The sequence below is a fragment of the Agelaius tricolor genome, unplaced genomic scaffold (genome assembly GCF_023055355.1).
Source record: "Agelaius tricolor isolate 1412-34295 unplaced genomic scaffold, bAgeTri1.0.p SCAF_15, whole genome shotgun sequence".
Taxonomy (NCBI): Eukaryota; Metazoa; Chordata; class Aves; order Passeriformes; family Icteridae; genus Agelaius; species Agelaius tricolor.
In genome coordinates this window covers 17996672-18022312 of record NW_027269275.1, presented here as the reverse complement: position 1 = coordinate 18022312, position 25641 = coordinate 17996672, and the positions used below count along the sequence as shown (strand labels likewise).

Sequence of the window (25641 nt, the reverse complement as noted above, 5' to 3'; positions counted from 1 at the left end):
TTATCCATTTCCTCAAAATATCATCTAAATTTTTAATTTATATTCCAAAATCTCTGTCAGTTTTCGGTCCTCCATCTTCATAAACCAAAAATTACATACTGCTTTCTATCATTTCCGGGATGAAAAAAGAAAACCTTATCTTGCTTTATCTATTGGAAATGAACATCCTCAGTTTAATTTAAACCCATCTCTTCAAGTAGGAGTAGCTCACCGAGTCACTGAGATCAAATCAGACTCCCTTTGGCCTCCCAAAAATAACATTGACATGTCAGATCATGCAATCAAATCCTGCTTGCCTCATGTGGAGGCTGATAAACTAAATATGATAAATAAACTTCAGGGGTCCAGTAAGAAGCTGATACACCAATGCTCCTGTACAGCACCTGGCAAGGCAGGAGCTTCTGGTAAAGCTTTTGGAGCTCAGGTATTCAGTGCTCTGCCCCTCTCACCCAAAAGGAGACAAGATCTGCTTTAAAAATGGAAATAAATTCTCATTTACACAATATAAATAATGATTTTTTTTAAAATACTGCTTCCTTCCTCAAATCAAGCTGTGAGACTCCACTGGCAGCTGCTTTAGTAAAAGCTTGTTTTGACTCCATCTACACCTTGGGATGGACTTTTTATGCTGAGATATGACATTCCCAGCAAAACCATATGAAATTCCATGTCTCATTTTCCAATTAAAGGCAAGCCAGTTATAAAATATCTTTGAAAGGACTCTCAAGCAAGAAAAAAAAATCCAAAGAACCAGCCACTAATGTATTTATATTTACATATAGATTTATATATATGTTCACAATACTTCAAAGATCCCTTTTAGGCAATAAATTCCAAATCCTCCCTACATCCAGTGCACCCAAAGAACTGAAGATTTGAAGAATTCCCCTTACCTAAAGACAATTCAGAAAAACTCAGCTCTTAACAAATTAGGCAAGATGGTAAATCCCTTGAAGCCTCAAGAATATTGCTAATGGAATTTTCTCCCATGTAAGAAACAAATTCCTTCCCATGTTGGCTGGGGAAGAAAGGTCAGAAAACACTGGAAAACCCCTGTGGTTTGGGGTTTTTATTGGGTTTTTTGGGGGTAGGGGATACACTGGAAATTTTGCTGCAGTATTGTTTAATGCAAACTTTAGGCTAATAAATAAGCTGCCAGGCATTATACAGGAAAAAAAGGAAAAACTTATATTGATCCAACTCTGTACAGAAGTGACAGGAAGCTGAGGGCTGGGAAGGGATTGCCCTGAGCAGATGGGGAAGGGAAGGACTGACAAGAAAAGAATTCCCATCCTCTGCTCAGCCCCATGGCTCCATCCCAATACAGGCACAGTCACAAACTCACAACAGCTTCGAAAACTTTTTCATCAAACTTAGACCTTTTTATGTCTCACAGAAAAAAAAGAAAAAAAAAAACAACAAAAAACCACCCAAACCAGACACCTAAAAACCAATCTATTTCAAAGTGCTGGACTTTGCTAAGTGAACCCCCCTGATTTCCCCTTGGCAGCTCTCAGGAGCATCTCCTCACTGCTCACCCTGCTAAAAGCAAAGCTTTTACCCATTGCTGGCCCAGAGTGCCACCCTCCAGCTCAGTCTGCAGAACCTGGTGATTATTTCTCTTTTAAGGCAGGAACATGATGCCTTAATGTTATAATTAGGCCATGGTGAGAAGTCAAGAGTCCAGCAAAAAGCTCTGCTATCTCCAATTCCCCCCAGCAGCTGCCTTGGACCTGCTGCAACTTCCGAGGTGAAAATCAATGGCAACAACTTTCTGGTTACCTCAGGAAAGCCTGAATCACACCATTAGTACCACCAGCACAGATTTTCCTGCCTTCCCCTCGTTTTCTCAAGCAGTTAATCCCATTAGTGGAAATCTCAGAGCTTCCAGATGTTAGAAGTGCATTTTTGACAAATTCTCCTGAAAATTCTCCCTCGTTTCAGCGCTTTCCATCTCTCTCGTGGTTCACTGGGAAGGCAGAAATCCCCTGGGAAAACTCTGATCTCCCTTCAGTTTCTCTCTTCCGTGAGTTATGCATTTTATCAAAGCTACATTAAAGTGCACAGAGACAATTCAGACATTTCCAAGACAAGAGAAATTAGAGTAAGGGAAGATAATGCAGCCAACACGATTTCTGTCACTTCTGCCTCAGACAGCCCTGCATGATAACACGACCCAGAGCATCATTTTTCCCTCAAGTCACCCTTTCTGCCAAAGATTTTCGTGCAGGCAGCAAGGTGCCAGTGCTGAGGCAAATGTCAGAGCAGCAGCCGCTTCACTCCTGGAATTTTCCTAATTAAACCACGTATTCTTTTTTAATTATTCCGGAGATCCTTTTCCTCTCTAACATGCAACTTCCCCTGAATTTCTGCCTGGACAGCCATTGCAAGCTGCACTCCTGAGCTGTGGGGAGCTCCACTGTCTGCTATGGGCTGAAGCAGGTATTAAAAAGGATTTTGACAAACCAGAAATTATTCAGGAGTGGGAGATTAAGCCAAACCCCTGCATTTGACCTCTCACTGTTTCAGCACAAGAAGCCACCACCTGTGGTGGCCATGGAATGGCTACTGTTGTCCTCTGTGAGATTTAGATGAAGATATTGAGAAGAGTTCCCATTAGAAGAGGTCTGAAAACTAAAAATTGAAGTATATTGCAAGAAAATTTAATTAGGATCTTTTAGTTCATCGGGGGGCTGTGGAATGAGTGTGAATGAACTTACAGGGCTACAGAGACTCGTAGCTCCCAGAGGAATATGACTCTACAACTTTCCTTCAACATTTTATAATGAAAATTCAGCTGGAAAAAAAAAAAGTGTGATAAACCTAAATTGAACTGAAGCAGCATAACTAATTTTTACAGTCTAGTTACTGCTACTATCAAATATTCATTTCTCTCAACAAGCAGGTAACTATGGCAACAAACACACCATATCTGTATGAAAAGGTGCCAAGAAACAACAAAAAAGTGAGAATCTTTACATTTATCTCAGGTTTTTTAACCTTCTTTAGAATTACCATCACAGCTATCAACTATTTAAAATATCTGCAAAGATTAATTTAGAATATTATGAAGACACTGAACAACACAATGGGAAGGATCCCATTCCTCTCTGAAAACTGCAATCAAAAGTGATTTCCAATTAAAATACTTTCTGACAAGAAGAAGAAAATTAATTTAAATTTTAGCTCTAGGACGAAAGGAGAACGAGCAACGTCATGTTTCATTTTCTTCAGCCTGTCACTTCAATTCTCTTTTGAGGAGGACTTATTTTCAGATGATATAATTACAACCCTGAAATGGCAGTTTTAAATATACAAGACAGATGTTTATTAAGTTGAAATACATTTGGAATAAAATTTACTATTTCTCTTTGCTGTGGAATCAAAGGCCAGATTCTGGACCTTTTTTTCTCTTGCAGTCCCTTAAAGCTGGAATATTTCCATGATTTTTGGAATTGGAATGGAATTATTTCCCATTTATTAATTATTGCCAATTCCCATTAATTATTTTCCATTACTTCCTATCCTATTTGCATGATTTTTGGAATTGGAATGGAATTATTTCCCATTTCAAGGACTGGAAGTCTCCCTTCCATGGCACTACCCCACACCTCACCTGCAGTGTGAGCGTTGCTGGGCCTAAATCTACTTTTATTGTTCATGCAGGGCAACGTCCCGATATAAATACTATACAGAAAAATTAATTGGCAAAAATATTCAACTTTTATGCTGAAACCATCTCATCTAGGGTAGGATTCTTAATGAGCAGTGTCAGGCAAAGTATTCTGAAGATATCAGATGTTGTTTGCCAAAGAAGAAAAGTCACCATTCATAAATGCTGCTCCCTGTGCAATCAGCCTGCAAGGGAGAATTCATATTTCAGTATTTTAGATGCAGGCACCTGTTTGGGGATGGTGGGATAATATGGCACAAACTTAAAATGTTTACAAATTACTTTTCTGAGTGAGCAATATCTTCCCTTAAAAGTGATTTATCTCTGGTCTCCAAGGAGGCAGCTCTTACTTGTTCTGCAGGGAGAATGATGCTTTATGGATTTCCTCTCAAAGAAATAAAGTTGGCTTTGAGGGGGAAAAAAAAAGGAAAAAAAAAGGAAAAAAGAAAATAAAAGCCCTAGCATGAGACAGATCAAGTTAAAGATGTCACAAGCAAATGATGCCTCAGGTTTTGGCTTTTATATTTTTCAGATTCTGAGCTTTTATACTTTTCAGATTCTGAGCTGTGTGGGTCTGAGCTTCACATCAGGGCATGCTGAGCTCTGTGCACAGAGCAGGGAGACAAAACAATTCCTGCTCCAGCTGGGCACCAAGGACAAATGATCCAAATCTCAGCCCAGGAGCACAAACCCCGTGGGCTGGAGAGAGAAAAACAAGGATGGGACTGCAGGGGCTAAAGCTGGAATGGGACAATGAACTGCAAGATGCAAATGGAGCAGAACTGATCCAAGGGAGAGACCCCGGGAGCGCTCGGGCATTTTGGGACCATTTTGGTTCATCTTGGGTTCATTTTGGGGCCATTTGGGTTCATCTTGGGTTCATTTTGGGACCATTTTGGTTCACCTTGGGTTCATTTTGGGACCATTTTGGTTCATCTTGGGTTCATTTTGGGACCATTTGGGTTCATCTTGGCTGCAGGCCTGGCTGGGCTCTTGTGCTGCCCAAGGTGGATCCATTGAGGAGATCCTTTGAATAAATCCCTGCTTTATTCTTTAGCTCTGCCCAGCCTCTGCTCCAGCTCAGCCTTCCCAAGGCACCACAAACTGTAAAAAGTCATCAAACTCATCAAGCAGAGTTGGGGCACAAGGAGCAGCACTGGGATCACTGACAGGGGGTGCAGGGATCCCCCAGAAACGGGAAATTCATCAAAATTCATCACCTGGGGAGCTCCCAGCTGCATCAAACAGCACAGAATGGACAGAAAGAGCCAGGCTGGGCTAAAGAGAACTTTTTGTCTACACTAATCCTGTCTACACTAATAATACACTAATAATACACATCACTGAATGTCTTCATTTATGCCTTAGGTTTGGAGCTTCTGAAGGGCTTCAGTGTAGACAATATGGGCTTAATGGACAACATTTACTTGTGAAAATAGACTCAGAGGCAGCCACTGTCTCACTAGGACAGTTGTATTTTAATTAAGACTTCAGTTTTTGAGATTTGTTTAATACACAAAAATTTAAAACACTCAGGCAAAAAGTTCCCTGAATGTTTTACAAATGGAACACCAATGGATCCTCCAGTCCAGAAGAGAAGCAGAGGAGAACTTGATTAACGTGACTCATTATATTTATTCACATTCTGCCTCCTCAAATTACCTTTTAATTGATACACTGAGTATAGAAACAGAAAATTAAAAATTAATGTTCTCCATGTAGACTAAGAGGGATTTGTTTTAATCTTGAATAGAGTTTTGTAAAACTCTACAGTATAGACTGAAAACTAAAAGTTGGACACACACACACACTTAATTAATGTTATTGTAATTAAATACTCCAGCACTAAAGAGAGCTAAATTTGGGTAGAAATTGGAGAGAAAGAAATTTCCCAATTGATGGTATTAAGATGCAATCTCCTACAAACCATCATATTTTAAATGATTTTTGCTACGTGCACTCTAAAAATAGAAAGTCATAAGAAAACGGGAAAGATAAAAGAAAGTGAAAATAAAATGACAAAGATGTGTCTGTTTTCTGATGACATTTGGGGAATCGAAAATGAAACCCCATTGGTGCTAGAATTATCCCAAAATAACACACTGGGAAATTGGAATTATTCTAGCAGAACTAAAAATAACCACCTACATATTTGAAAATACTCTTTTCATGTTAAAATAAAATAAAAAATCAGATCTAGCACCTCTGGGATAACTCTTGTTGAGTCCCAAGTACTCCGAGCTGCAGCTCCACCAAACTAAGCAATTATTCCTATAGTAACTTTGAAGTAATTCCATTTATTTTCAGTGCTAACTCTACTTGATTCGTGCTGGTTGTAAACTGACCACTTCCAGATGTTCTCCTTTCTGCTCTCCTCAGCACTGAGCATTCTGAAAGTATTGATACTTGTGTTCAAAAGCCAGACTCTGAAGATAAAATATCCAAAAGTTTTGTTTCCAAGCATTAACTGTGCTCCACACTGCTTCTATAGCAGGAAGTTCTTCTTGTCCAGCCAGAAAAAACTGTTTGGAAATGGGAAACTTCCAAAAAAAATGGGATTAATCCATAGTGAAGCACTTCTACCTTTTGGAGTCGTGTTCCTTGGCCCCAAGCAAGGGCTCATAAAACACTGCCAGCGAGAATCTGTCAGATTTCTCTCACCTTTTGGCACCTTAGTCTACATGGATAACATTAATTTTTAGTTTTCTGTTTATGTACTCACCCACCTCTCCCTGAACTGAAACCACTGCCCCAAATATCTACCAAATGTGGGGTCTGTCCTCAGCCTGGGATTTCTAAGTTTCACCATCTTCAGTCACAGATGAACATTGAAGATCATTGTGCTCTTAGTTCTAGCAGAATATGTGCCAGCATTTAGCAATTAACCAGTTAGCAATTAAACATTTAGCAATTAACCAGTTAGCAATTAACCAGTTAGCAATTAACCAGTTAGCAATTAACCAGCTCTTCCGCAAAACCTGCAGCTGGAGGCTTTTTTTATTCTAAGTCCACCACTTCTTTTCCCTTCTTAGACAGCCATTTGTCACAGTGGGATTCTCACCTCTCACCATCCATAAAGCTAATATTCCTCTCTTTTTCTTTTTTAATAAAGAAACTCTCACCAAAAAAAAAAAAAAAAGACATTTCCATTATCAGCTTCTATTCAAAATATGTGGGCAGCTGATATCATGTTTTGTGTCACTCTTTGTAAGTGCCTTGAGGATGATATTTTTTAAATCTCTCTGCAATACATCAGTGTCAGAGAAACTCAGGATGTTTGGATGAGTGACATTTCTAGAGGATCAGCAAACTATCTGCCACAGGAGGCAGTGATACCCAAACTCCTAACCCAAAACAGCAGAGGGAGAATATAAATATTGCTTAGCAAAGCTACAGAGAGCTGTGGGTTTGAAAAATCAGATTCACATCATCTTGTGGGAAATGTGGAGATTTTCCAGGAAGAAAACTGAGAGTTAAAATGATGGTTGGGGTCACCAATGAGTGCATAAAGCACTTGGGGAATGAAGGGCCAGTAGCCCACCTAAGAAATAAATCCAACATTCTAATGAAGAACCAGGAATGCTCCTTCTTCCCTCCTTGTCAGAGGGAGACCCAGACAAAGCAATTAAAAGATTCCTTTGTGAGATTATCTTGGGAATCTTGGAGAGGAAGGGCGTGTCCTTGCAGAAGCTCTGCCTTTAAATGGCAATTTATCCCCCGTGCAAGCTCCAGGTTAAAATGTGACAAGGACATGCAGCCATTCTCCAGACTGTGCTGGGTGAGCCCAGAAAGGAGCACCAGAAAGGGGAGGGTGGGTGCTGGCCAGCAGAGCTGCAGGAGGATGCTCTGGGGGCTGGCATGGCCACAGGGCTCTACCTGCAAAGGTGTTTCCAACAAACCAAAGCTCAGGGCTGCCACACACACAGAGGGGCCAAGGTGGGGTTTGGGGGCAGCAGGAAAAGGTAAAAACACAGAGTGCAGGCAGCAGCTGCTGCAGGGAGCTGTCCACCCCCAAAGACAGCAGAAAGTGTTTGCTCATCTTGGTTCCAGAAGTGGATTCTCACACTTTGTGTTCTGGATTTGGGAGAAAAGCTATCCAGAGATGTGTCTGCCTCAGGGTCTGGGTGCTGCACTCCCTGCCCAGGAGGAGACAGGACAATTGTGCTGGAATGGCTCCCTGATGGAATATGCTCACCCCTCATGGAGTTTTACAGAAAAGAAACTCTGGTCCCATTATTGTCAGATAATTTTCTTTTTTTCTTTCTTTTTTTTTTTTTTTAAAGCAATGTGTTAAATGAAATTAGAAATTATCTAACAACGTCATGAAAGATTTTAGGAATTCTGCCACTACAGCTTCAAACAGATCAGATTTGTGTTTTTAATGAACATACATGTCCTCTCATGTTCTCTCAATAGGAGCTTTTCCTGTTTGTAACCTGAATCATACTGCTCATATTTTGGCACATAACTTTGACTTTTATTTCTCCTTTGCACAGCTTCTTTCAAGATTCAAGAACAGGTTAATGAGTTATCTCATCAAAAACATAATAGGAATCAAACTAAGATTTACTGGTAAACTAAGATTTTTCTTTCTCACTGCAGGAATTTAAGACCAAACACTGAAAAATTCATCCTAAAATTAACTTTAAATATGATTTTACATCTCACTAAGAAGCACTTTCAATCTCTGTCCATTTTCCCATTAGTAACATTATAATTGGCAGGTTTTTTTCCTCCCCATTTCTAATATTTCAGGTATAATGGGCTATGGAGTGTCCTCTGAAAAGAGACCAAAGGCCCATGAGTTTTCCTCTGACTCAAGACCCTCTGCTGCTTACGTTTACAAGCATCAGAAACCAGAATGCTAGAAATGCATTAACCATAGGGAAATGGTGAAAACCTTGTTTATCTTGTATTTTAAGCAGAAAGAAATACGAGATATTGCTGTATCTATTACTAAAACCCCTTAAACCATAGGAACTGAGGTTCAGCTCTGGAATTTACCACACTGCAAAACAAGTGAAAGGTGTGCAAGTGGGAGTTCTGTCAGAGAAGACAAGACAAAATGATACAATTATTCCAACTTAGAGCTGATGTGCTCCAAGGTATATGTTTTCCCACAATTGCTGTAAATATGAATATGTTAGAGGTTAATACCAAGATCAAATGTGGAATGCATTTGCTGAAAAGATTAATATCTTTTCATTAAAAATGAGAGTGCACTGTTGGTTCAGCATTTGCATTTAGATCGAGCAGGTAATAACTATATTGACTGCTAGGACACCTATCTCCAAAAGGGAAAACATGAATAGAAAGGGTGGTGTCCACATGCAGAAGTGGAGGAGATTTTTCTATTTTCCACTCCCAACCCCTTCAGAGAAGTTCAGCCCCTTGGACCCGAGCACTGTGGTTTACTCATGCCAGCAGAGCTGTAAAGAACATTTCTGCCCTGCTCCACACCAGCCTATGTCCACCAGAATATGAATCTAGGGCTGCTGCTGATTTGAAAATTGTACAGCCATGCATCCCTCCCAGCCAGGGGAGGCACTGGCTGGGTGCTGTGCTCTGCTTTTGCTGCAGAGTTGAAATCTGGTTTCAATCCCAGAGCCTTTGCTTTAGGGGGAGGTTCAACCACCTGTTGCAGAGTCAAAATAGACTTGGGCCCTCTGGACGTCACTCAGTCCAAGCCCCCCCAAGGCAGGAATGTTGTTCCATTCAACAGGAAAAGTGTCCAGGAGTGGCCCATGGTGCTCCCTCCAGCCCAACACCTTTCCAGAAAGCCACTCTTTCAGCCTGCAGATGTGCAGACACTTTATTCCCCCAGCAGGAATCCAGCCAGACATTTCTTCCTCCCAAACTACTCAGACATTTCCTCCTCCATGTTTTACTCCCCTCTGTCCCCACCTCACACAGACAATTTTTTATAATAACTCAATTTCATGAGCCACACAAAACTACATACGAGTTATTGATATAACATCAATATTAAATTGGTACCCAGATTTTTTTTTCAGAATAAAAACTTGGTGCAATTTGTCCAGGTGTGGTTGGGATGTCTCCAGAGGAGACTCCATGCCCTCCCTGGGCAGCTGCTCTAGGGCTCTGCCCCTTCCAGGGAAAATTATTCCTCATGTTGAGGTGGAACTTGTTCTTTTTATTTTGATGGCAATTGCTCCTTGTCCTGCAGCTGAACACCACCAAAAAGGCTCTGGGAGCATTCTCTTGGCACCCAGTTTGTGAGGATTGATGGGATCCCCTCTCAGCCTTCCCTTCTCCAGGGGAACCAGCCCAGCTCCCGCAGCCTCCCCTCACCAGGGAGATGCTGCAGACCCCAAACCATCTTTGTTTTTGTGGGCAGTTCACACAAACACGAGCACTGGGGGCTGATGTAACTCCAGGTTTCTCACAGTTCATGGCAAAAGCCTTTCAGCTCCATTTTCTCAAGTCATAATGAGAGAACAAAGCATTTATGATTGAAGCCATGGCAGAGTGATGCACCAAGATTGGTTCAAATGCACACAGAACACAGCAGCTGCTTCCTGAGCTCGTGTCAGCCCACAGCAGAACACACATTTCACTCACCCCAGCCCAGCCCAGGGTCTCTCACAATCACAGAACACTTGAACTGGATTTCTTGAGGTGTTTGAAACCACCAGCACACGGATCAGCGTGCAGCAGACAGCTCAAACCATTTGTTAACTTGAACTCAAATTTAATTAGGCACAGCAGTTCCTATCAAAAGCAAAAGCAGGTTACTTCTCAAACTGTGAGAAGTAAATATTTCACTTAAGCAACTGTGGTGACAGCTTTCTTTTAGTACTTTAGTCATGAAGTTGATGCAAATCACAGTTGCTTTCCTATAGAGCAGAGGGGTCTGGAACACTGGGAAAACAGCATTGTGGGCAAGCACAAAACCCAGTTCCTTACCCATAAAGGAAATTTCTGAGTTCATTCCACAAGACCACAAGTGTTTTCTTCACTAATGCACACGAGGAGCATTATTTTCCTCTCACTGCAGGGAAGTGTCACTTTGAACTGGAGTCTCCGTCCCTGAAATTTAGGACATTTCCTCAAGGTTTCCTTCCAACTCCTTCCCCTCCCCCTGTTTTTCTTGCTTTTTTCCTCTCTTTCCCTGTTGTGCTCTATTTTGTGTCATTTAGACCATATATTTTGATGGAGGGCATCCTTCTCCTCTGAATTTATGAATCAAAATGTATTCTCCAATGGATACCTGGAGGTATAATTTGCCCCCTAACACTCTTCAATCTTTATTACTGACACATTCAAGGATGCCTAACTCCCACAAGAAGAGAAAAAAAACAACCCACATTAATCTTCAAAAATGTGTCCTTACCTGCCTTGTGAAAATGAAAATGGATGTTCTTTGAGAAATTACCTGAGTTTTGCTTTAAACCCCCAGGACCGTGCGCTTCTGGAAACGATTTGGAATCTAAAAAATTTATAAATAAAAAAATCTGCTGGTGTATAAATACAAATCCTTCTCTGTGCCTTTTCCTTGGAGGGAGGAAGCATTCCCTCAGCATCCTGCAGGATGGGGCCTGGGGGGCTCCTGCACACCCTTTTTGTGCAGAAGGACTTTTATTAGGGGATACTCAAATATGGAAACAGCTCCAAAGCAACTCCATCACCCATCCCTGCCCCAGCAAACATCCAGGCAGTTTCTAACAGGAAGAATTCCCATCGCTGAACTCCCTATTTAGCAACAAACTTAATAAATGAAAAAGAAAATTTGAAGACTTGTAGGAATTTTTAAAAATTCTCTTCACATTGAGCTGGTCCTTCATAGCTAAGATGCACAGTTGAGGTTGACCAGAAACAAGTCAATTCCTTCTCCTTTTAAATAACTTTTTATTTTTCCCCTGATAATACTTTAAAAATAAAATTATTTTTTTCATTTTTGTCTCTTAATATTGTTAATATAGATCTTTACTAATGCAAACTAAGAATTGCCCATCTATATGATTTGATTTAAAAACTGAGCTCTCTAGATGTCCAAATTTTATTTCATTTTAATGTAAATGCCTCAAAATGTAATTTTGATTCTTTGCTCTGGAACAAGAATTTCTAGGCTATGCCATAGCTCCATTTCTGAAAATGCTGAAGCATGGAGAAACAATTTGGACTATCCAGGGTGGGCAAAACCTGGCAGATGTTTCCATGTCCACATCTCAGTCTCCCCCACTGGGCAAAACCTCCAGTCTCCTGTTCCCTCTGATGCACAAATATGAAATAAATCTTAAACTTAAAATGGAAAAAAAAAAAAAACAACAAAAAAGAACAAAACCACCCCTCAAGCAATTTATATTCGGCTAATTTGTCTTAAATGCAGTGAAGAGTTTCCCAAAAGCATCAAGGACCAAGCAGGGGTGAATGTTACAAAGATGGAAAATAGGAGTAATTTTAGTCAGTGTTCCAACATGCTTTGAAAGAGTTCATATAAATCTCTGGTGCATAATCACATTAATGATGAAAAATAGTTTTCTCCATGTCCTTCCTAGAGAATTTTTTACTTTCATTCAGCTCCTTAATTGGTGTCTAGGGCTGCTACAGTTGTAAAGAGCACACCTACAATGACAGCAGCTGTTGACCCTGTTAAAGGTTTCAGTAAAACCTAGGAGAAGCTGCAGGTTGAACTGGAAACCATGGATAATCAGATTCACCAGGACCAGGAGATTTTGCAGTGTCTGGGCTGTGAAATTCCCCAGCACAATCTCACTTTTCTCCAGCCCTATGCAGAGGCTGTGTGTCCCTCCATGAGCTGCACCTGCAAACGCTGCTGGCTCAAATTCCAATCATCCCACAGCATCAGCTGAGCTGCTCCCAACATCCAATCTCTTCTCCAAGCAGTGGAAAAGCTGATGGGGGGGTTTGCTGCTCCACTGTGTGCCTACTACAGCACCTTGTCCTCTGAGGTGCCAAGGAAAGCGAGATAAGGATTGCTGAGATAAAACCACTCCTGACTCAGATTCTCCTTCATGAGGATTTGGTCCTCAGCCTCCAGCTTGTGGTTCACACCTTCTAGCAAGGCTTTCAGGGGAAAGAATTCTTCCTCCCAATTCTTCCTCCCATGTTCCTACAACACATTTCGTGTGAGATTGTGACAAGGGGCCAAAACATTTAGGATTTGCTCAGGCTCCCAATAAAAAGGCATTAATATCAGCAGTTATCTGCACATGGTGCTCCCTCCAGCCCAACACCTTTCCAGAAAGCCACTCTTTCAAGCCTGCAGATGTGCAGACACTTTATTCCCCCAGCAGGAATCCAGTCAGACATTTCTTCCTCCCAAACTACTCAGACATTTCCTCCTCCACATTTTACTCTCCCTGTCCCCACCTCACACAGACAATTTTTTATAATAATTCAATTTCATAGGCCACACAGAACTACATAAGAGTTATTTATATAACATCAATATTAAGTTGGTACCCAGATTTTTTTTTTTCAGAATAAAACCTTGAGGCTGCTTGTCTCTAAAAGCTGCAATTATGGTTAAAAATAGAAGTAATTCATTTGACCATGAATGGCAACTCCACAGACCTGAAAATGGAGGCCTGACCACCAGTTTCTGCTCAAGACATATGGGCAGGAAGGGGAAGAGGCTGAACCCACAAAGATGACTGTGGAAAAATAAACATCCTTTTTCCCAAAGCCTTTCCTCTGACAAGACAAAGTGAAACTGGATTTTAACTGCAGACAATACTTAATTTTAGTGTTCAAATTGTACACAGCAATATGTTTTCGTTCCTAAACCACTCAGATTTGGAACAACAAAAATTACTCTGGAATTTCAACAGGTCCCAGCTTGTCATGTCACCTTCAAAGTAAAGGTATGGAATTGGTGATTATTAAAAATCATGAGGAATTCAGCTCCTGCTCCCAGGTGCATGGAGACAGCATCATTATTTCACAAATCACCAGTGACCTTTGGAAGGCACTGGGAAAAGCAGCCATGTTCATTCCTTTCCATTGATTTTCTAATTTTGAGTAAATTGGTTTAATCTGGGGAATGGTTATCTATGAGGAATAAAAATACTTAAAACTGTCTTTAGAAAACAGTAAAAAGCTGAACTGTTTGAACTGAAACAATGAATTTGGAAAGGAAACTTGAGGGGAGAAAAGATAGGGATTTTGTAAACTTTAATTTTGGCACCATTCTGTGGCCAGGCACCCAAATATGAATAAAATCAGAATCTCTTAAACTTAAAAACACAGACATTCAGGCCCAGACATTAGTTTCACTCCACTACGTTCCTGGTATCTGTGACTGATTTACCTGTGAAATATTTGCTGCTGGAAAAGCCTGCAGAAAGAAATTACCCACCTAGAAAGGGAAGTGCATTATCTGGTAACATGAAAAATAATGGGTTGAATATTGGGAACATTGGACAATCCTGAGTCCAATCAGCTTAGAAGACAAGCTCAGTGACTCAGCACACACCTGAAACACCCTGCAAGAACAGAATTTGGATGTCTCCAGGAATCTAAGAGCACTCAGGGCTACTTCATGAAAGGAAATTGTGATTTATAGAGTAACTCTTTCTGGTGCCAAGATTTTACACATTCCGGTACCTAAACCTTTGGATTAACAGATTGCCTCTACTTTATTATCTTCTGAACATGAAATGATCATACCTAAGCTTTCTTTGCCATCAATTTATGCTCTCATAATGTTAATGATCTGTTATAAGCATAGATTTTGGCACTGTGGCAATTCACCTTAAAGCCATCTGAGGATTACCTGTTCCTTCCCTACCCCTTTTTGCATTTTCTTTTTTTGGCTATGGGGTACCAAGTGAATTAGTTCATTAAGTCCACTCATAAAATTATTCTAGGGAAGATATAGAGCACTAAACTAATACTCTCAGAATGAGCTATATGCACAGTTAGCTCTGGGTGGCAATTACTAACTCTAAGCTGAAGTCCACTTAATCCTGAGCTCTTTCTCACTACACAACACTAAATGTCTCACACAGAAATCATGAACTACTAGATTTATAAATCTGATCAGAGATTAGAAATTCTCAAGTCCGAGTAAGAAATAAACAAAATTCTTAAAAGACTCCGTAAAAGCGAGCACCTGAATCCCCACACAACAACACCCAGAGCCTCTTCTCACACCCCAGAAGAAGATTTAGAGGCACAACCATGAAAACTGGAAATAGGGAAGTTCTCACTCACCTCTCGGTCCAGCAGCGCAGGGGACACCACGGTGACGATGTCTCCCTTCTCAGGGTCGATGTAGAACATGTTTGGGGAGGGTTTGGTGGGGGTCTGCCTGAGGATGTTGTAGCGCAGCAGGGCGTTGTCCGTGCCGGCGTCGTCGGCGTCGAACGCCGCCATGCGCATCACCGTGGTTCCTGGGGAGAGGGCACAGGCAGCGGCACTGAGCAAAAACCCTCGCAAACACTGAGGGTATTTAGCTTGCATTCTTGTTCATATCATCTTTCCTTTTGTTTGTTTGTTTAACTGGGCTGGAAGAGACCTTCAAGATCATTGAGTCCAACCCAGCTCCAACGCCTCAACTAAACCCTGGCACCCAGTGCACATCCAGCCTTTTTAGAAAGGTCATTCCAGTACTTTGGGCCTCTTTCCATGAAAAACTTTTTCCTAATACCCAACCTATATTTCCCCCTTGTGTGCTCTGGTTCTGTCAGTGCTGCCTGGAGAAAGAGACCAACCCCACCTGAGCACAGACACCTTTCAGGAGTTGTAGGGAGTGAGTACTTGTTACTCATCCAACAGGAGACTCATGTGCTCTAACACAAATTCCCTGTGTCTCTGGGCTTTGAAGCCATCCATAGTAATTGTATTTCATTAAATTAATTACAAGTGTATCACTTCCACTTTTAATTCTGCAGGCAGAAAATCCACAGGTAGCTACAATGAAAACAACAATACTGAAATAACAGGTCTCTATTTGCATGGTGAAGTGTTGCAGTTCAAAATGTGTTGGATGTCATTTCTGTCAATAAGAAATGTTGTAATTATTAAAGCCTGCATTGTTCCAATTTCAATTTGTACAAATTTGTGAGCTTATTTTATGAACATCAATAAGCCCTCATCTCTATTGCCCCACTGTCCTTCCAGGTTTCTCTGCCAGGAAATTCCCTGAGCACAAAGTTCTGCTGCAGAGTGCAATAAGGGAAATGCAATTCCCTGCACAGATTCCTAAATGCTGTGCAGAGGAAAAACCTCACTTTGTTTCTTGATCACAGCTAACAGAGCACTGAGCTGCTGCCAGTCCTGTGCTTAGGAAGGGAGCACATCCTGCATCCCTGGATCAAGGATTTTCCTCTCCCCCAGACAGGCAGCCCAGAGCAAAATTCTGTCAGCATTTTATCAGCTTTGTACAGTACACCGAGAAAAAAAGAAAGGGTGTAATGAGACACCTGGGCTCAACTGTGAGATGCTCACCCCTAGACCAAAGTGATTTCTTCATCAGTTCATCTATAATTGTAAATGTAAGCATTAGTTTAAAAAGCAATCTAACTAAATAATATATGATCACAGCAAGATTAAATATTTCTGGTAATAGTGAGCTGAAGACAGAATGAGATTCTACCAAATACCAAAAAAACCATGATCAAATCAATAAATTCATTTCAATAGTGAATCAGTGGTAAGTAACAGATTCATGTGAGATATTAGCAAACCATAAAGTAAGAAACCTAGGAAGGGATCCAGACTTTGGCCCAAAAATCCCAGCTGTAACAATTTATCAGATTCTGTGATCTACACCACTTCCATTGAAGTAACATTGCAGTGACACCATTATCTCCTGTGTGAATCAGTATCAGAGTGAGCCAGAATTCCTTGTTACAGGTTAATTCCTCTGTGGGAACTCACCCTTTCTTTTCCCCACAGATAAGGAAAGTATTATTTTAAACTATCATGGTCAACACAATTTACATACAGCATTTAAATATATAATTTAAATATATAAATTTAATATGCACAATATATTATGTATAATATATATCTAATATATATTATATGTATAAATTAAATATATAAAGTTAAATACAGCATTTTCATTTCTTCATAGACCTGTAAGACCATAGGATCATGTTTCAGTATTCACAGAGAGTTCTGTGGCAAAATGACTACAAGAGGGTAAATCCTGATGCAGACAGGGCCTGACACATTAGATTGCAAGTGCCTCAGTAACAGAAATATGTATCATTCATGTACAGTGAGTTTGTTTTCTTTCTGAAGGTCTTGGATTTAAAAAAATCAAATAAAAATGAAATATTGTGGTAAAAATAAAAACAAGCCCAGTCTCAGTTATAGACTGATATAACAACTGCCTGCTCACTGTTAAACAAACTCAACTGCCTTGTTTAGATACATTTCTCCTTTTCTTTTTTTCCCCTTTTGTGGTAGTTCCCAGAGTACAGAGTGTTGCTTCTTCTTGTAGTGACCTTGAATATCAGCTCTCAAAGGTTTTATTTTATTGCTACTTCGGGCAGAGTTACCCCCTTGAGAAAAATAGCAGAGGCCTGACAGCATGTTGGTTTTATTCAGCAGTGATTAAAGGTCAGACAGCTCAAAAAGAAGCTTACCACTGGATACCAGGCCATGTTTTCCAGTGCTACAAGATGATCCCAGACCTGATATTTTCCTGATATTTTCACCTACTTTGTGTGAGACTGATTGAGAAGAAAAGAGAGAAAAAGAACTGCTTTCTTTTTTGAAGAATTAAGATTCACCCAATGCACTGTTTTTAGAAATTTAGCACATTTTTAAGATTTTTTTTTATATCAATGTTAGATAACATGTTCCACAAGGGTCTCTAAATCACAAGGTTTCAGTGAAATAAATAAGGACTAAGGCAAATCTTCAAGGGATCTTTAAGAGTCCCCAAGTTCATGTGAAATTAAATGGATTTCAGTACACAGTGGTTTCCTGAAGAATGCACTCAAGTACAGTAGAAAACATTTTGAAAGAATACAAGGTTGCTATTGTTATAAATCTATTAGATGAGTTGATGCTCAGCAGAGATTTAGAAACTTATTACAATATATATTCAACTAAAAATCCCATTGATACAGTTGTCCTACTGAAATATTTCTGATGATAAAACAGTGGAAGGCACATGTAAATTTTAAGATCTGATGCAAATCCCCCAATCTCTCATTATCTGGCATAGGACTGGCTTAACACAATGGCTGAGTCTGATTTGCCAGCTGCAGTTCTTTAACCTTTCAACTCACCAGACATTATCTTGTTCCCTGCAATCATTCCTTTGGTGCATACAGATAAGAATTCCAGCAACTCAGATGAGCAGAATTTTACATCCATTTTGCATAGAGATGCATTTTCCAGGAGGAAAGCTGGAGAGAATTAGATACATCTTTTTTCTATAATTCTCTCCAAAGTTTTGGAGAGAAGTGGAATTGGAGAGAAGTGGAATTGATTCATGGATACCATCAAAGTGGCATTTAAATCTAATTTTAAAGTTATTCTATTCTCACAAGTTCTCATTATGTGTAAAAAATGCACATAAAATGTGGGGTTGTCTTTAGATGTTGTTATGTATTAGTAGAGGTTGCGATTGGTTTTTGTTTGGGGATCAATACAGAAAACTTCACGCCCATGTGCTTCATATTTGTGGCTGATGCCTCAAAAATCACAAGAGCTTTAATCCAGCAGTTAAAACATTCACCTGGAACACTTTGGAAAAGCCCAATAGCTACAATTCCAGGGGAGAAATTCCCTATCCTAATCGAGGTGTCCACAGAGAGAACAAACAAACAAATGGCAAATTGGGATTGGACCACCAGAAAAAATAATGTTTATATAGAGATCCTGAGAGTGTAATGGCCCAAATGTGTGTTTTGAAAGGCTTTACCACAGGCCTCCAGTCCAAAAGAGCTTCATTCAAGATGTACTCTTCTTGAGTACTCCTCCCTCATCATAAACTTTTGTTCTTCATAAAAGATTCATTTCCCCAGGCCCATAAACTGACTACACCTAATTCAGCGTCATTTTACAAACACTTCCATTCCTGGCATCAATCAAATGCAGCTGCCTTTCAAACCACAAAACAACAGCTTGCTACATTATCATGTTAAACAACATATATAAACTGATCAGGCTGGGGAAGGGATGTCTGCAAAATCAGCAGCTTCTTCCTCGTGCCAATGACGCACAGAGATCCATGGAGGAAACTCTCTTGGGAAAGCTGCATTTGTGTCCTGGTGTGTCTCAATATTCAGGGTTTGTCTGTCACACTTGAGTCCTGGTGTGTCTCAATATTCAGGGTTTGTCTGTCACACTTGTGTCCTGGTGTGTCTCAATATTCAGGGTTTGTCTGTCACACTTGTGTCCTGGTGTGTCTCAATATTCAGGGTTTGTCTGTCACACTTGCTGGGCAGAATCACTCAGAAATCCCAGAACCACTCAGAAATCCCAGAACCACTCAGAAATCCCAGAACCACTCAGACCCTCCCATTGCACCTCCCAGAGTTCCTCCTTGCTCACACCCAGGTCCCACTCCCAGGCCATTGCTCCAGAGGCTGCAGCCATCAATCTGTTGGTTCTTTGAAAATATTGGCAAAATCTCCCCTTAGGCACCAAGAAGTAAAATCTAACAGATAGATGGTTTTGGAGTGGTTGGAACAGAGGGTTTCTTGGGAAAATTTCTTTGGTATTTTGTTAATAACCTCTTATAACCTATCCCACTCTCTTTTCTCTTTTCTTTTCTTTCCTTTTCTCTTCTTTTCTCTGCCAAGATGCCAAGAGAACGTTACTACTGAACTTTTATTTATTTACTTATATTTTATAAGTTTAATAATTTTTTATTTATTTATTGATATGCAGCTGCTGGGTTTAAAAGGAGGACTGGAGAGCAATGGAAATGAGGCTTATCTTGAGCCTGGTGAAATGTGAACCAATGTCTCAAGCCTACAGCCTCAAGAGAAGACTGAATCTACAGAGCTCAAAGACTTCACCATGGAGTTTTCCCAGCTGATTTTCATTCTTTCTGTGGCTCTCCACTGTATATTCAGTACATTAAATGTTTTTTACATGTGTTACAGAAAGGGAAGGGTTTGTTCTCCTAGTTAAATAACTGCCCTGAAAAGTTGTGTTTTCCACCTTCTCCACAAGTTCAGCTGTGTCTCTGTACATGATAACAATCAGTTGCACAATGTTACATTTTCCAGAAGTACAGCTATTTTAATCCAAGAAGGAGGACAAGAGTAAATTTTAACCCAAGAGTAAAATATGGGAGGGAGAAGGAAGAAATCAAGAGGGTTACTTACATCTCTAGAGCCCAACTTTCAGAAACTGGAAGAAAGCAGGAAGCCCTCCTGACAATGTTCTCATCATAACTAATTACATGTTTGATTATCATTTTGCACTTTCAGACAAAAAGCCCCAGGGGAGCAAAAAAAATATAAGAAAAAAGGTGTATTTTGGTTCCAGTCAAGGGCATTTGAATTGCAATTATATGTATCACTAAAAACTTGAAGGCCTTGCTCAATAAAGAAGACATTTAGTGAGAACCATTGAGTTCAGGCTTTGAGCATATCTTACATTTGTACAGGGCAATAATTTTCTACCACAGGGCTTGGTTTCCTCACATTCTCTATTTAGATGTTTTTTTTAAACTCTAGATTAGATGGCATCACTGAGCAGTGCCCTGGGAATGCCGCTGCACTGCAGCCAACAGGACTGGAAGGGTGAACTGGTGAACTGTCAGCTCTGGAATGAATAATAAACAAACTTCTCCCAGTACACAGAAGAAACTTCAGTAATATTAAGCAGAGATGAAGAACTGTCAAGAATTGTTACTATCTATGGAGAGCTAATGCAGTTAGAAGCATATAAATTGAGTAAGAAATAATGGGACATTCCCAGCTGAATGTTATGACAGAAGAGAGAAGATGTATGGGCAGGTCAACCTTTAGCAGTACTGGTATTTAACCTTTTTTCCCCAGGAACAGCACAGTTGTTTTGGCAGAATGAATTGTTCACTCCTGGGATGTTTGGAACATGACTTACACACAGTCCTGTCCCCAGCCACGCTGCAGCCACTGTCACACTGTGAGGAGCTCTCAGGCACTCTCTGCTCCAGGCCAGACATTGATCTATGGCATGTCAGTGAGGGAATTTGCATTAGCTGGAGTTATGTGACATGGATCTTACTTTGGTGTGTTTTGTCTGCAGTGCTGTGGATGTTTCCTTCTTTAGGGTAAAACTATGTGGTGAAAACATGGAAAATTGTTAGCCTCACCAAGATTGCCAAATTGTGCTTTTTGTCTGTACAAACCAGGTTATAACATTTTGTGGTAGATATTCATACTGAAATTTACCTCTATCTGTGTAGATACAAGAAATTGTGAAAAATGTAATTTATTCTTTCAGAATACCAGATCCCCTTCACAGATTTTGTGTTGCACAAAACTCATTATCCCCAAACAAGATAACATTTCAGACTCTGTGCATCTTCCCACACACAAAGGAAACAAAGATTAAAAAAATGCATGAAGACTTTTGTCTTATAGACTGCAGATAGCATGAAACAGGTATTTGCATGAGGAGTAAAATCAATGAAGTCTCATTTCCTATCTGATGCTGTCCAAAAGTTCATCCCCTGAAAGGATAAGAGGATGTCTTTTGGAGAGATGACAAAAACAGAGCTACAATAGCTCAGCTTCCCCTCAACAGCGTCCCCAGTTGCACCCATCACTGCTCCCCCTTCAGCAAACAATCCTTCCTTGCCCAGGGAAGGGAATCCTTCACTCTTGCTCATTTACAGGCTCTCCAGATGGACTGGGAATTGCAAGTTTAGTAAAAGAGGATTTAGGACAATGGAGATGCAGCTGAAAAAAGCCAAAATTTTTCCTCCAGATATAAACAGGCTGCAGGTTTAATGAAATCACCAAAGATTTTTTTCTTAACCAGGATTCTCCCTAAGCAAAAGTGTCACACTCTCATGTGTGTTTCCCTTTTGACCAGCCAAGTTTATTAAGAAAAGTCATGAATTACTTCTTGGATCATGACCATAAGCTATAAAATGTCCCACTGTTCTAATATTCTAAGAGCCAATTCATAACATAATCTTATATGTCAGATCCCATAATTAATAAAGCAATATAACACATTCTCTGGAAGCAAATGGTTTAATGTAAATGATGATATGCACTGAGCATCTCACAGCAGGCAAACATGACAGAGCAGTGATTTATGAGTGCAGGAACATCTATTCAACATACAAAGAGCAAGATTTAGCCCCAGGCATGACAAACACAAAGGGCCCACGTTCTCTCTGGAGTTTGACTAGCACTAGAAATCAACCAGGAAAATCACAGCAAGCAGAGACTAGATGAGACATTTAAACTTCATGAAAATCAATCCTGTCAAAACAAGGCAGGAAAATTCTCAAAAAAGATAGACAAGCTCCTTTGCTGAGAGGTCAGATGGAGAAATTCCCAGAATGCCTGTGTAACTCATCACCACAGGTGCCAGCTCTGCAGGAAGGCAGCCAAATCCCAGGAGGAGTTTGGTCAATGCCAGCTGAGCTCCAGGCCCCTGCTGCCCCAGGGCAGTGGGGAGTGCTGAGCTCTTCCCTCTGTTTTTATCAAACCAGCAGAGGTAAAAAGGCCAAAACTCAACATCCCTGCCCAAGGTACCCTGCTCAGCCACTGAGCCCTTTGGTCTGAGCTGCCTGATGGTGCCTCAGGTTTGGGCTTTTCTATTTCTCACATTCTGTGCTGCTTCAGTGTGTGGGTCTGGGTTCAGGGGATGCTGAGCTCTGGGCACAGAGCAGGGAGACAAAACAATTCCTGCTCCAGCTGGGCACCAAGGACAAATGATCCAAATCTCAGCCCAAGAGCACAAACCCCGTGGGCTGGAGAGAGAAAAACAAGGATGGGACTGCAGGGGCTAAAGCTGGAATGGGACGATGAACTGCAAGATGCAAATGGAGCAGAACTGATCCCAGGGAGAGACCCCGGGAGCGCTCAGGCATTTTGGGACCATTTTGGTTCATCTTGGGTTCATTTTGGGACCATTTTGGTTCATCTTGGGTTCGTTTTGGGACCATTTTGGTCCATCTTGGGTTCATTTTGGGACCCTTTTGGTTCATCTTGGGACCATTTTGGGACCATTTTGGTTCATTTTGGGACCATTTTGGTTCATCTTGGGTTCATTTTGGGGCCATTTTGGTCCATCTTGGGTTCATTCTGAGACCATTTTGGGTTGTGCTGCCCAAGGTGGACCCATTGAGGAGATCCTTTTAATAAATCCCTGCTTTATTCTGTAGCTCTGCCCAGCCTCTGTTCCAGCTCAGCCTTCACCAGGCATCACTGCCAGCTGAAGGTTTTTGTCAGAGATGCTCACAGCTCACATGATGCACTGTGCTGTTTTCCCAGGTCCCATGCAAAATTGGAATTGCCTGCAATCATTCAAATTTGATTTCAGGCATATGCAAGCTGTTTAAATGCAGATGCAAACTTTATAGTCAAGGGTAAGCAGGGAGCTTACTAAAAATATATATTCTGCACTTATTTCTGTTTTATAATCCAGATGTTTTCTTTTAGCTTTTCTTTACCTTTTCCTTAATAGTTTCCCATGTTTTACCCTTCCCTCTTTTTCTGGGGGGTAGAGTTCTGGCCAGTCAATGCAAATTGTTAATAGACAGCCATTTTTGAAGTCATACAAATAAATATAGACTTATGTAATTTTCATATCCAGAAATACCCATGAGAAATTACCTCTTGAACGAGGTAGAAAGCTTCCCCTAGACTTAATGACAAAAAATAAATCCGGAAAAATTAGATTAATCATTTAAGTTTCTCCCCCAAAAAAGAAACTAATATCCAGCTTCTCCCAGGCTCTAAACAGGGGCAGCATTCTTAATCAAGATAAATGTAGAAAAGAAAATAGAGGTTTCAGAGACTTCACTTAGGTTAGCAAAAAAAAGATTGACAATTATTTGCATTCTGAACTTCTGGGAGGGAGCTGACCACCTTTCACTTCAAAGCCACTTTCACCTCGTCTCCCTCCAGGCCAGTCAAGCAGAATTCTGAGTATCCACAGGAATGGCAACAGAAGCAAGAACAGATGCTTCTCTCAGCCCTTACCAAACAAAACACTGCTGGTCACTGGGAACCCAGCTCACATCCAGCAAGGCAGGAAAGACTCTGAATTTGGAGATCAAACTGCAATTCCCAGTTCTTCAACAGCCCAGGTACATCTTATCCCACAACCCCTTCACAGCAGCAGTGTCCTGTGGAAGGAAGCTTGGGGCACTGGTAGGGAGGGAGCAGCAGTGTGTTTTAAATCAGGAGTACATTAAAATCTAACAATGCTTGATAATGAAAATGAGAAAAATATGATTTGAAATTGGGAAAGAACCTCAAAATAAAACAATGTGATGTATGGACACTAAGTGCCTATTTTTTAAAAAAAACCACTAAAAATTACAGTGAGTGAGAACTGGGTAATAAGAAGCCCAGGCTGCACTCTGTGTGTATATTCTGCATTAAGACTTGTTCCAGAGCAACAACAGAATGGAGAGATTTTTCTAAGAAGGGAACATTTTCACAGATTTCAATAACCTTTTGATCAGGGCCACACTCACAGGTGGAAGATCTCATTCCATAAATTACCTACTTTTGTAAAGGAATTGACTGACTTCTTACAAATATAAGAAAGGCAGCAATTAAACTCCCCTGTTTCAGCGGGTTTTAATCAAACCACGTCATTACTTCACAGAAATCATTTTGCACCATTCTTCTATGTCCAAGTAAGGTACCCTGGCATCCTTCCTGATTAAAAAGCAATGATATTACATTTTAAAAAGATCTATTAGTGCAAAGTCAATCTTTCCCATTTGGAAACACCTTTTGAGACAGTGGGCCAGAATTTCTGTTGATCTAATTCAGCCCAGCCCTACTAAAGCAAAGATTTATCTTAGGTGAGGCTGTGGAGTACAGGATTGACCTTGAAGGTCTGTATTAGGTATACACAGTATTAAATTGCCTCTATTCCCTTTTTATCTCCCTAATTTCTCACTTCAATATATGTGAAATGAAAGAGAAAACAAAAGGATGATCTGTGCTGCCTTTTTTTTGTTGTTGTTTGTGCCTACATTGGACCCTTTCCCTTCTTGCTACCAGCAATTTACACAAGTATCCAATTTTTCATAGGGGTGTAGGATTATGAATACACAGCACCACAGACTTCAGCAATTACTGCACCTGGGAAGTTCTCAGTGTTACTCTTTGCCTGTTAACTAATATGAACTGGTATGCTTTAATCTCAAATGACAAAGTGGTGGAAATAGAAGTGAAACACCCAGCCCTGCTACCCAGAGGCTGCCACTGGGGCTCTCAGCACCTACATCAATCCAAAATGAACCCAGATGAGCTGAGGGTGCTTCAATATTACAAAAGCAGTGCTAATGAAAGGAGAATCAGCCGTCCTAATGAGGAGCAAATCATCTCACAAGGCTTCTCTCTTCCTCTGCAGGAACAGAGCACACACTTAGTTCTGATGTATTATTTCATCTTCGTATTGATTTCATCACCAAGTCCCAGCCATTTGATCTATTAAACATCTGAGGGGTTTTATCTGAGGGATAAGTGTTTCCATCATACTACAGGACCTTTTTAGGTGAGTTTTGTTTTTCTTCACCCTCTTCTGCAGCTGAATAAATTATTTGGTTGGGCTGGTAGGGTCTGCCCTGTTGAACTTATTTAAATTCACCCTGCCTGAGCAATATTTCATAATGGACTTCACTGCTGGACCCAATAAATAAACTGGGCAACTACTCCCTGTTCTTAATTCAGAGAATTGCTCTAAGTCCATTGCACTTTTCTGGATAAATCATATCACAGATGCAGTAATTCCTATCAAAACTACAAGCAGAAGTGGAAGGTTTGATTTTAAGGTCTCAAAGTAAGTGTGGAACAAACCCTTAGTGAGGATCAGAAGGC

General features: G+C 40.5%; 1 protein-coding gene across 2 annotated transcripts in view; it reads right to left on the bottom strand.

The window, feature by feature from the left end:
• Window positions 1–25641, bottom strand: part of CDH13 (cadherin 13) — a 443692-nt gene that overhangs the window by 118809 nt on the left and 299242 nt on the right. For both annotated transcript variants that reach the window (XM_071440760.1, XM_071440761.1), the window contains exon 7: window positions 14873–15051. In XM_071440760.1, coding sequence (XP_071296861.1) covers window positions 14873–15051 — 179 coding nt within the window. The remainder of the gene's footprint in view (window positions 1–14872; window positions 15052–25641) is intronic.